This window comes from Rhinolophus hipposideros (assembly GCF_964194185.1).
Source record: "Rhinolophus hipposideros genome assembly, chromosome: 2".
Lineage (NCBI taxonomy): Eukaryota > Metazoa > Chordata > Mammalia > Chiroptera > Rhinolophidae > Rhinolophus > Rhinolophus hipposideros.
The window spans coordinates 100,407,811-100,420,138 of NC_138048.1; the positions used below are offsets into that span (position 1 = coordinate 100,407,811).

Sequence of the window (12,328 nt, forward strand, 5' to 3'; positions counted from 1 at the left end):
GTGAGTCTTCAGTTTCTCCACTGCTCTTCCTCAGCAGAGATTTGCCCACTGAATATCTATAAAACACGCCTAAAGAAGCGGATGAACAACAAAGACAGGAATGGAATAGTACCTCTCCCCATGGAACGCAAACACATCCATGTTATTCAACGTTTCAAAACGGCCGTACACTTGGAAGAGAACATTTTTTTAAATAACGGAAGAGGCACCTGGTTCTGCAAAAGGCAGATGGTTAAGTCAACAATGGAAACCAAGACTGGCACGGATGACTCCTGAGTGTTCATCTGCCACTGATGTTAGGTGGAAATTAAATGAGTTCAAATTACTTAAAACATCAAATTTCTTAAATTGAGGAGGGAAAAAACATCACTCTGCTTTACTTTTACCTCTCCTTAAAAAACTAAAACAGCATCACATCTTCATTTTGCCGTAGGGCTTATACGTTATATAGGAATCTGGAGGGTCACATCTAAACTTGCACATAGTTTTGTCATCAACTGTTCCTGTAAAGTTTCACTATTGAACTATAATTTTCTAAGTGGAGAATTCAGTTTTAAAACCTGATAGCTCTTTGAATAACATTTCTACAGTATGATTTTCCCATAGTTTGAAAATAAAAATATTCATATATTATTCAAACACTAAATAAGTCATTTCTAATATAGGAAATATTATTTATGAATCATGAGCTACTTTTGAACAGTAAATATTTTACTCACCTTATGAGTATAACTTCACCGAAATTTGTAAACTGCTGCAGAAGCTCATCGATCAAAGTATCATCAAAGAAATTATTTTCTGGTACAGAACTTCTGATTGACACCAATACCGTACCATCTGGTGGACCCTGAACTGCAATTACTTCTTTATAAATGTTTTGTCTCTCTTCAGCTTCAACTTCAAATATATCTATATCAATCAAGGCAACGACAGGCCTTCAGGCAGAGGGAAGACACATGTGTTAGAAACGTTTAAGAAAAGACATATTTCAAAATAAATTTCAAGCACCATTAGTAAGACTGAGACTGTTTAAACCTATGGTCGGAGGTCTTCAGCTCTGCTCTGCCATAGTGCAGCAAAGTACCCGGAGTCCACGTGTAGAGGATTTTGCTTCCATCTTGAAAACTAGCATTTAGAAGATCTAAATCTTCAGCTGCAATGAGAATAAAACAACATGCAAGAGAAGCTACGTGATGACAGATCAAGGGGAGCAAGGAGCTCCCTCCTTTGCTTCACTGGCTTCAGTTGTCTGAGGCTGGGATGCCGGATACACTTGTTAATAGGCAGGAAGTCTAGACACCTTTAAGTTACAAAGGTTTTTGGGTAACCTTATCATTTTATGCTTTACTTAGTAAGAATTAAGATAAGGTTTTACTTCTGAGATTACTTAAAGGCCTGTGACCAAACAGTGTTTCCTAAATAATTCAACAGACAGATCATAACATTTGCAAACCACTTTAGTTATTCATATTAAAAACCTTAGCTAGCATTCAACTGAAAATTTCATAAAAATGTTTCCTTGCTTCTCTTATATGAAATTACGTCAGTGAAAGAAAATAGACTGAAAAATTAAATAAATTATTATAAAGAAGTCTGAGGATATTTTTAAAAATCTGTTTTGTATTTAAATTTTATTTCTTCTGTTCTAGATAACCCTAGTTGAAAAAACAGCCCTCCTTCCTTGATATTTATACCATTCCCTCGTCCTCATAAAATCTGCGTTAACTCATAGAAATGCAGAAGTCAGTTTCTCCACCTGATCTGTCAAAAGGCCATTTCCTTCTTCTCCAGAGGACACGGTCTGTCCATGCAGGGGTGCGGCACTTTTCACTCGTGTCATAGTCTTCAGAAAACAAATCATATTTATATGTCGGAGCAAAGGTTACTTTTCCTTCTAAAAATCCTCTAAAAATCTACAATAAACATATACAAAGTAAGTTACTTGAAAAGCAAAAGAATTCTGTTTACATTGAGGCAACCATTCATTAAATGTCTATTATGTGCTGGAGACTCACAGGGAATTTGTGTGCATCTGATAAACACTTCTAACTGAATGGAACAAAGCCTAGGAAAAAATAACCTAAGACATGGCCTTTTTTCACGCCACTTGTTCGACCTTTCATTAAACCAAGTACAAAAACATGAATAAGGGAATTTCACCAGACGTTTGAACTGAATTGTAAGGGATTTTGGAAATCATACGGTCCGATGTCTTATTCTCAAATGAGGACCCGGGGCCTAAAAAGGTTAAACGGTGCCCAAAGTGATGGAATGTAAGTCTGATGATCACGAGAGCACCATACTGAGTGGCCATCATCACCTATACTTTGAGAAAATAGTTTTTAAATAAATTCTTTCAAAATTTTGTGGCCATAAGTTTTAAGAAATGTTTCAAAAAGGCAGATGATATGAGAAATGAGAGAAGAAAAAATAAAGCCTATTACCATAGGATTTTAAAGTCAAAAAACAGTAGCCCTAAAGAATAAGATTCTAAATTTACTGAAACAAAACAAAACATATTCTTCTACTTGAAAGTACACTTTCTACTTGAAAGTGAATTTTATAGAGACATAATATATTTTTCATGCTAGAAATTAACATGGGTTTTCCTTTCCTTTTTTTTGTTTTTATTTTTTGGAAAAAGGAAAAGTAATTCTGTCTTTGTTAAACTATATATATATATATATATATATATATATATATATATATATATACACACACACACACATATATATATGTATGTATGTATATATTAGGTTGGTGCAAAAGTAGTTGTGGTTTTGCAATTATTTTTAACCTTTTAAACCACAATTACTTTTGCATCAAACTAATATATATATATATATTAGAGATTATATATATTAGAGATTATAAGAAAAGGCAATACTATGATTAAGGAAAGCACGTTTCACGAACAAGATTTCCTTCTCAATGCAAGTATCCTTTTAAGTATGTATATACCTGTCCAGCATTTTTCTGGTTGATAAGTTGATCTCCTGCTATAAGAGAATCCCAATTTTGCTGTCTTATGAGCTCTTTAACTTCTTCATTAGGGAGATCAATTCGATAGTTGAAATCACCACACCAAAATACATAGTCATGGGAAAACAGCATCCTTCCCTGGAAGCAAGGGGATGGGACTTTAAATTCAAAACAATCAATTTAAAAAAATGTTTTACAACTATCTCTTTGCCTCAGATATGCCTGCCTCCCCCAGGCTATGACCTACTTATTTAACCCAATATTAATAACACATGAAATAGCTATTTAGGTAAACACTAGGAACTACCTTAAATTTTCTAGGAACTACCTTAAACTTTCAAAAGCTGATGTAGAATTTGGGGTAGATTAAAATACATTTCTGAGCTCCATCTTCAAGAACAAGCAGCAGGGACTTACCATAGGGAAACTCAGTTTCCGTACTATTTCTACAAAGTCTTCATTTCTTTCTTTGACTTGTGATTGTCCCGCAGCAAAGTGGCTGCAGACGAAGCAAAGGCTTGTCGTGTGGAATAACATTCGTATGGCAACCGCTCCCTTATTTCCAGTGGCACCTCCCATTCCGGTCTTCACAGTATCAACTGCGACATCCCTTTAGAACAAAGAACTCTAAATCAAAGATCTGAAATTTCAATAGCTGCCTGTGCATAAGAAATTACGGATACATGTTACATAATTAAATAACTACGCATCATGTGGCAATTTGAGGGCAAGGCTGTGAAACTGTACTATTTTCACAATTCCTATTAATGACTCTTTAATCAAAACCACATTTAAAAACAAGAACCACGGATAAGCGTTTCTCTGGAGCCTCCTCCTTGTTATCTGATGGTAGGAAGTGGCCTCAAGAGTTAGTGCTGGTCACTGACCTGATGAAAGGAGCATGCTGAGGTCTGATGAAAACAAACAGGCACACGCCTACCAGCTGCTCAGAAGCCAGCAGCACGTACTTGTTGTCTCTGGAGATGGTCTTCTGAAGTTCCACAGCCCAGAGCTTCTGATTTGTTGTGCTACCAGAACATGTGAAAAAAGGTATCTTTAAATAAAGATATTGACAATATGGCATATTTTATGACAACTGTCAATTACACCTTTATATACCCCAATTCAATAAGACTAACCAACAGTCATGAAATCTGTACCAACAGTGAAATTTTTATGTAGGCTGGTTTCTTGTTTCCTTTAAAAAGGAAAACCCAAAATTTAGCCAGAAGAATGAATACATTTCAAAATCTAAGCTATTACTCCTTTACAAAGAAATTTAAGCATACTTGTTTTTAAATGAGTACTCACCATGTAAGTAACCTCAAGCTTGTACACATTACTTTTTCCTTAAGTATTTATTAGGATAATAGAGAAGTACGTGCATCCAGATTCATTTCCCCCCTTTTCCTTATTTCTCTGGATTATAATTATCTTTTTAAAAACTTACTATAGAAACATTTTAAATATACAGAGAAAACAGACAATCATAAAATAAACTACCATATAACTATTACTCAGCTTCAACAATTATCATCATTCACCAATCTTTATGTCTTCATCCTCTCCCTTTTTTTTGGAGGGGTAGGGGTAAACCCGGAATAGTTTAAACCAAATCTAAGACACATACCATTTAACCTGTAGACTTTAGTACGCATTTCTAATGTAAGAGGACATTTTTATTTTTACATAATCACAATGCCATTATCACACTTAAATTAACAATTCCTTAAGATCATCTAATACTCAACTCATATTTAAATTTCCCTGATTATCTAAAATACATCTTCTTACAGCTGATTTCTTTAAAACAGGGTTCAAACAAGGCCACACCTTGCATTTGCTTATTATGTCTCTTGAATCTTTCTTAATCTTTGTCTTTCAACTCTCTCCACCCGCTTTTTAATGCCACTTGTTTTTAAGAAGCTGGGGCATTTGTCTGTAAAATATTCAAGTCTGGATTTGGCTGATGTGTCCTCATGGTATCTTAACTTATCCCTCTATCCCTCACACTTGTTTTAAACTGGTTAATGTAGAAGCTTAAGAAACACATTCAATTTTATTTGTTTTGGCAAAAATAACCTCATGGGTGGTACAATCACCCTTTGCATCTCAGCAGGAAATACATCATCTCTGTGATGTTAACATGATAAGCTGTTCAGACGGTGACAATCTAATCAACTCTTAACAATAAAAAGTACACCCTCCCCTTTTTTACATGTTTATATTCCGCCTTGTTTTAAAGTTACTTGTATTCATTCCTTACTTTGCCTTTCAAAATGTAATGTTCCTGGATATCTCTCCAAATATCTGATGTGTGTTTTGTACATATACTTTGCCTCAAAGTATATTTAGCTATTTTGAGGATGTTTATTGTTTCTTAAAAAAAAAAAATCCCTTTCAGAAACATATAACACTTTAGAAGGTACTTTAACTCTTTGAGACCACCAGCAATCTACTGAGTCAATTACTGCTCCAATTGAATTAATAAGACTCCAGCAGTCTCTCAGAAAACTAACGTACTCACTGATGGCAGGATCTATAGGAGGTAATAATAAGCACTGTAACGACATGAAATAATGACAGAATCACAGTTTCAATTTTAAAGTTTATAAGTCTTCTTTAAGAAACAAAAAAGCTAGGCAGGATCTTCATGGTCATTTTGACAATCAACATCCTCTCCATAAAGAACATAAAACTTGAAAATTTTCTGACGATCTGACTCTACGTTATTGTGGTTCATCTCTGACATTGATTTTTCAATATTTTTTCTCTGTGTGTACTATGTTGTTTCTCTAAGGAAAAGTCCCCCCTTTTAATCCTTCTAAGGTTTTAGCACCCATTGATCATTGCCTAGATCCATTATTTCATTAGGGATTGCAAAATGTTGATTTTTGTAATGTCATCATACCACAGGATTGATACCATACTATTTCAGCCTATAATTTTATTCTGAAAATCTTTAAAAATGTCATAAAAGATGGGCAACTGCTCAGCTTTAAAGCAGACACACTTTGTTAAAATAAAGCACTTAAAGTTTAGATTTCACTCAAATATTTGTATTTGTAATAAATAAGGCTTCAGAACAGTAGTCCTCAAAGTGTGGTCTGGGAACATCCCTGCGGGTCCCCCAAATCCATGAGGTCAAAACTATTTTCATACTACTACAAAGATATTGTGCCTTTTTCATTGTGTTGACTGACACTCGCCTCATAGTGCAAAAGCAACAGTGAGTAGAACTGCCGACGCCTCAGCAGGAATCCAGGCACCAAACTGTATGAGCAGTCATTATGGTTGTCACTGTCATGCACCCAGTTTAAGAAATGTCATTTCACCTGAGAATATCCTTGATGAAGCAGCAAACATTGTTAATTTTATCAAAGTTCAATCCTTAGATCACATCTTTTTGATGCTCTGTGATGAATGGGAGACACACAAAGCACGTCTGCTGCACACGGAAGTATAATGGCTGTTTTCACGGAGTAGCACCTGACAGTTTTAAGTTGAGAGCTAAACTGCTCCTTTTTTCATGGGATACAATTTTTACTTTAAAGAACTAATGACAGACAGACATGTTTATTCAGACAGGTTATTTGGCAAATGTTTTTTTGACCAATCCTGTCTTTTCAAGGGAAACAACAACAGTATTTATTTCTAATAATAAAATTTGAGTTTGTAAGCAAAAATGAGAATTTTGTAAAAAGTTGTATCTGCTGTGATCTTGACAGCTTCCAAATACTTAAAGGAATTTGCTGATGAGATCAGTGATGACAGTAACTAATGATGTTTTGATACTGTATAATGAAACGTGTCAACATTTGGAAGGTCTACATAACTCAGTGAACTAATATTTTCCAAATGACCAATACACGATGTTTCAAAATCAGGCAAGAATAAAAGACAGACCAATAAATTTCAATATAATACAGTACAAAAAGTTCACTGCTATGGTTTTAGATTCCGTATTGCAACTAATCTTTAAGAAACTACTATTTGTTGAGCTTTGGTGTGATCTCAGAGAAGAAATTATCTGAAAAGTCTATTAAAATATTTCCATTTCCAACTACATATGTATGTGGTTTTCTTCATATACTTCAACCAAAACAACATATTACAACAGACTAATGCAAAAGTAGATGAGAATTCAGCTGTCTTAAGCCAGATACTAAAGAGATTTGCAAAACTACATAACAATGTCATCCTTCTCGGTAAATTTTTGTTTAGGAAAATAGTTGCTTTTCAGGGGGGGAAAAAGCATTCTTTATGGTGCAGAAAAGTGTTCTTTATGTTAACATATAAAGGGCTTATTATTGTTATTTTTAAATTGATTAAATGTTTAAAATTTTTCACTTTTAACTCCTAATGTGATAAATATTGAGAGAGAACCCATATAAACAAAAGTTCTTTAAGATTTTCAATATTTGTAAGAGTGTAGAAAGATCCTGAAACGAAAGTTTGAGCACTGCTATTTTATAGTTTAAAGAGGACCTTCACATATATTATCGCAATCTCTCTTTGTAACAACTACTTATTTATCTGCCCTCCATGTCCCAGAACTAGAAATTTTTTCATGTGTCACCTCTCTGGCTTACCTTGCGTTCACAATGTTTCCAGCATTCAACTCTACCATTTCTTCAAAACCAATTGCAAATATATCCGTTGGCTTACTTCTTTTATCTACAATTAAGCATCCAAAGGAGACTTTTAGAATATAGCCTTAGTCAGATGGCACCTCTCCCTCGTCCCCTCCCTACCCTGTGTCAACACAACTAAGATCAACACCAGATCTCACAAAAATCCACTTTTGTGTTTTAATTTTTACCAAATTCAAATTAATGGCAAAAACCCATGAGTGGGACAAAACTAATTTAAATTTACTTTCTATTCAGGTATCTTAAGTTTGCTTCTTTAAGACTACTATTCTAGAAGTAATAAGACTATTAATAAGACTAATAATAAGACTATTATTCTTAAGTCCTTTCAGAAATCATTTTGAAAGAATTCTTGCCAAAGTTTGTACCATGGACAACACAGAAACAAGCCACTTTTAAAAGGCTAAAGTAAATAAAAATTGGAGAGGTAAACGGAATCTTCAAAAAAGGCACAAACAATAAAGTGGTTGAGAAACCATTTCAAATTAGAGAACAGTTGGGAGGGATTTTTCATTCACATTTGAAAACCACAGGCTTGATCTTTTTGCTATTTCGTAAGTGGAAGAAATCCAGGAAAACCAGAAGAGATTCAGTGGTTAAAACACACCCCTCTATTCTAGCCATCAGCTCTCTCACAGCGGACTACGACTAAAAGAGAATAGAAGCTGCTTGAGATACACCGACCAGGGGTACTTTGGGTGGCCTAAATATTCAGAAATGAGGATAAATAGCTAGAAAGAGGCTATAAATACTATGAACTAATACTGAGAAACAAAAAAATAAAAATAAAAATATTTATTGACTGCTATTATAGGCAATGCTTATTATATATCATGGCATTAAATTACCACACAAACACCTTGTAAGACAAATGATTCTTGCCTGTTATTTACAGACAGGAAAATGAGGCCCTAAAGAACTAAGCCATTTGCCCAAGCTCACACAACAGACGCAGCGTGGCATGAAGACGCTGGAACCAGGAACCAGGCTGCCTGAATTCAAGCCCTGGCTTTGTTTCTGCCAGCTGCATGACTTGGGCAGCCCACTTCCCTTACTATGTTTCAGTTTCCTCATCTGTGAAATTGGAATAATAGTAATAGTGTCTATGTAGTAGGGCTGTTATAAGGATTAAACGAACAGGTATGAAGTACTTATCACTGTAGTGTTCGCTGTTTATTACTATTATAACTACTGCTACGACAACTTCAAGTTAGGTTCAATGCAAAATGCGAAAAGGGGCAAGTTAATAAAAGTTTGGGGAAAAACTCAGGGTTTAAGATGTGATGATTAAAGATAACTAAAAAAAGTAAACTGTGTATCTCACAAGATGTCCTGCACACACCACCTTCATACATAATACTTGGTAAATGTGTTCCATTTTAAAAAGGAAGTGAAAGTTGACTTCAAAAACGGAAGTGGACTGGAATTCATGATTCTAAGCAAAATCTTCATAAAAGCATCCTCATTTTAATGTTTGTTTTTGGCTATTAATAGCATGGTGGCAGAGCACCCAAACTGAATGACAGCCAAGTGAAGTACTGTTAAGTTATGAAGTAACAACAAAAGTTACAACAAGTTTTATAAGACTACTTATGATCCACCCTGAATATTTCTTATCTTAGTAACTAAACTGAGGACTACATTTGAAAAATGGCACACACTAGATTTGAAAAATGAAACTCAAATGACCAATTACAAAATAAGCTTGCTTGGTGCCAGGTTAAAAGAATAAAAAAAGAACTAATTTTTCTTATATGTGTGGTTGCCTCTAAAGATATCTATTTATGTATGGATCCTACTTTCTGAGAATCAAATTTCAAAGAAAGAAATATTTTACCTTTTTTTACTAAAGTATATAATAAAGATGTAGGAATAAAAAGAAATGTAAGTTTTTAATAGATTTGGTCTATAAAATGTTGGCCTTCAATGTATAAATTGAAGCTTTTTTTATAAAGCAATGTATATTGTGAAGTGCTACATTGTTTTCTAGATTAATAAATCAGTCAGGATTTATTAATGAAACCCATATTATCAAAAACCAACCTTGAAACTCCTGGATGCCAGCTAACTTGGGTGCATCAAGAAGCCAGTCGGTGAGTGTCTGATTCTTAAAAGCTATACTGCGAAACTGTTTCCCACCGTTCACATTCCAGGTTCCAACACATACTCGGATTTTCTTGGGCTTTGAATACTTGTAGAAATTCTCACACATGCTCTTTAATACTTTAGAAGAGGCTAATCAAAACAAAACACAACAGAATTTTAGCTGCATTAAACCACTGATTAAAATTGATTTCATAACTGTGAGATGTCTGGAAAGTACAATTGGCATAATCACAAACAAGCATAAGATACATGCAGAGGCACAAAAAGAGATCAGCCTTGAACATAAAGCCCAGCACGATGCAATTAAGCAACACAATTAAAAAATAAAATTCAACCACGTTAACTACAATAACCAAAGTAAGAAAAGCTATTACAAAATTATTGTAGCAACATAAAACATGCAGAACTAACAGTTGCTTCAATGAAATGCTACGTTATTTTACAATGTACAAAATTAGAGAAGGAACACTTTAAGGAATACAGCGATTGACTCTCATGTAACTTTCATTCAAAGGCTGGCAAAAATACATGTTTTATTTCTCCCCAAACAAAAACATTTAAGAACACTTCCATTTAAGATTCTAGCTACTGAGAGGTGGTTTCATGAATTATGGCTCCCTGACAAAATGTGTACACATTATAGATGACAATGAGATGTCAGAAAATGAAGTCACTGATAAATGCTTCCCACCTCTCTCAGAGTGGAAGCAAAGGCCTTAACTGTCCCCTACACGATTTGCCTTGCCTTTCTGCCCTCACCTGCCCCCCATTCCCTGTTCACCCAACTGCTCAGCCAATGGCCTCCCTGCTGTTTCACAAGGAGCCAGGCGTGTTCCCATCCAGGGGCCTTTGCACTGGCTGCTTCCACTGCCTGCACCACCCTTCCCTCACTTCCTTTGGATCTTTACTTTCCTGGGAAGCTTTTCCTGACCATCTTATTAAAATTTGCATTCTGTCCCTTACCTTCCATATCGTCTCCTTGAATTGTTTTCCTCTATAGCATTTATCACCATTTACAAATATAAACTATGTATTTTATTTATTTACCCTGTAACTATGTGTCTCCTCTCATAACAATGAAAGCTCCACAAGGGCAGAAATGTTGGTCTACTTTGTTAACTGTAGCATCTTAGTGACCAGAGTGCCTGGTACATAGTAAGTGACCAATAAATAATTGTTAAATGAACGAATGTTCGATACATTTTGGATCCTCAACCTCTTGTTCTGCATATTTTTTGACCACCACCTTCTGTGTTTCCCCAAAAATAAGACCTAGCCGCATCATCAGCTCTAATGTGTCTTTTGGAGCAAAAATTAATATAAGACCTGGTCTTGTATTGTATTATATTATATTATGTTATACAAGACCCAGTCTTATAGTAAAATAAGAGGGTCTTGTATTAATTTCTGCTCCAAAAGACGAATTAGAGCTGGTTGTCTGGCTAGGTCTTATTTTTGGAGAAGCACAGTATCTTTCTTTCTTCTAAACAACACCTGAACTTGCTTAAGTTAAATTACGGCACTTAAAGTGGATGGAACCTTAAGAGGACTTTCATCTAAAAATAGAACATGCACTTAACTGGCAGTTAACTGGCAAGAGGAAAAGAAACTCAAAATGATCCTCACCTTTCACCACATGACCTTATTTTATTATGGTACTACTTATTTTATGACACCAAGATACAGCACTTTTGTCAGAGAATGAAAACAAAAAGACAAGTAGCATCTTGGTACCATCTGTGATCCTAGAGGCAGACATGCAGATTTTTAGCCCTCTTCCTATTTGATTTGATTACTTGTATAGAGGTGTCGGGAGAAATGAAAGCAGATTATTTGTTTTGGCATGTTGGTGTAGCTAACTGAAAGCTGGCTGTACCTATATAAAGAATCACTGATGTTTATAACTGGAGTCATTGCCATTGTTACTACTATGAAAATAGCTTCTCTAATCCTTCCTATATCAAAACAGAAGTTCTATAATGATTTAACAGCTTAAAATAATCAGCAAGACAAATAATGAATTGTATGAACAAAAACATGTTGTCACTTGTGTGAACTAACAAAGTCAGTTTACAAATGGAATAAAAACTTTTTAAAAAAAATCCTAGCTTTTTCTTAACTGGTTGGTCCGTAACATGCAGAAAGAAAGGAGTGTACGTTCAAACAGATGTCCATCCCTAAACACCATATATCATTTCAGAAAATGGATTTCATTATGTAACTCAAAATTATATGAAGTGCTTGCTCTCTTCCTACATTCTTCTCAAAAAAAATATCCAATAGTTTCTCAAAACATTCAGAACAATAACTAAGCAAAACAAATCTTAAGTGATATCAAATCTAAAGTGAAGGGAAGAAAAGGTGTCTTTTTCCATTAAATTTGTGGCAAGAGATTAGCTTTTGTTCCCTTCGCCACAGATTCATGTTTAAAGACCAGATCATAAACTTTGTCCAGAAAATGAAGGCAGGAGATACCTATGAATAGGAAAGCAAGAAAATAATGACCTTTAGGTCTTACACACTTAGCTCTTCTAACTTTGTTAGCAATCCGGATGCTTTGTAAAAGATTTCAGATCATACTTTAGTGC

The 12,328-nt window shown here is 34.7% G+C and overlaps 1 protein-coding gene across 7 annotated transcripts in view; it reads right to left on the reverse strand.

The window, feature by feature from the left end:
- The window catches only part of SYNJ1 (synaptojanin 1), a 78,773-nt gene that overhangs the window by 24,234 nt on the left and 42,211 nt on the right, over nt 1–12,328 (reverse strand). For all 7 annotated transcript variants that reach the window (XM_081071226.1, XM_081071224.1, XM_081071225.1 and 4 more), the window contains 8 exons: nt 9,678–9,869; nt 7,575–7,659; nt 3,870–4,010; nt 3,400–3,592; nt 2,962–3,120; nt 1,757–1,913; nt 1,036–1,153; nt 720–935 (listed from right to left, as the gene is read on the reverse strand). In XM_081071226.1, the coding sequence (XP_080927352.1) occupies nt 720–935; nt 1,036–1,153; nt 1,757–1,913; nt 2,962–3,120; nt 3,400–3,592; nt 3,870–4,010; nt 7,575–7,659; nt 9,678–9,869 (1,261 nt within the window). The remainder of the gene's footprint in view (nt 1–719; nt 936–1,035; nt 1,154–1,756; nt 1,914–2,961; nt 3,121–3,399; nt 3,593–3,869; nt 4,011–7,574; nt 7,660–9,677; nt 9,870–12,328) is intronic.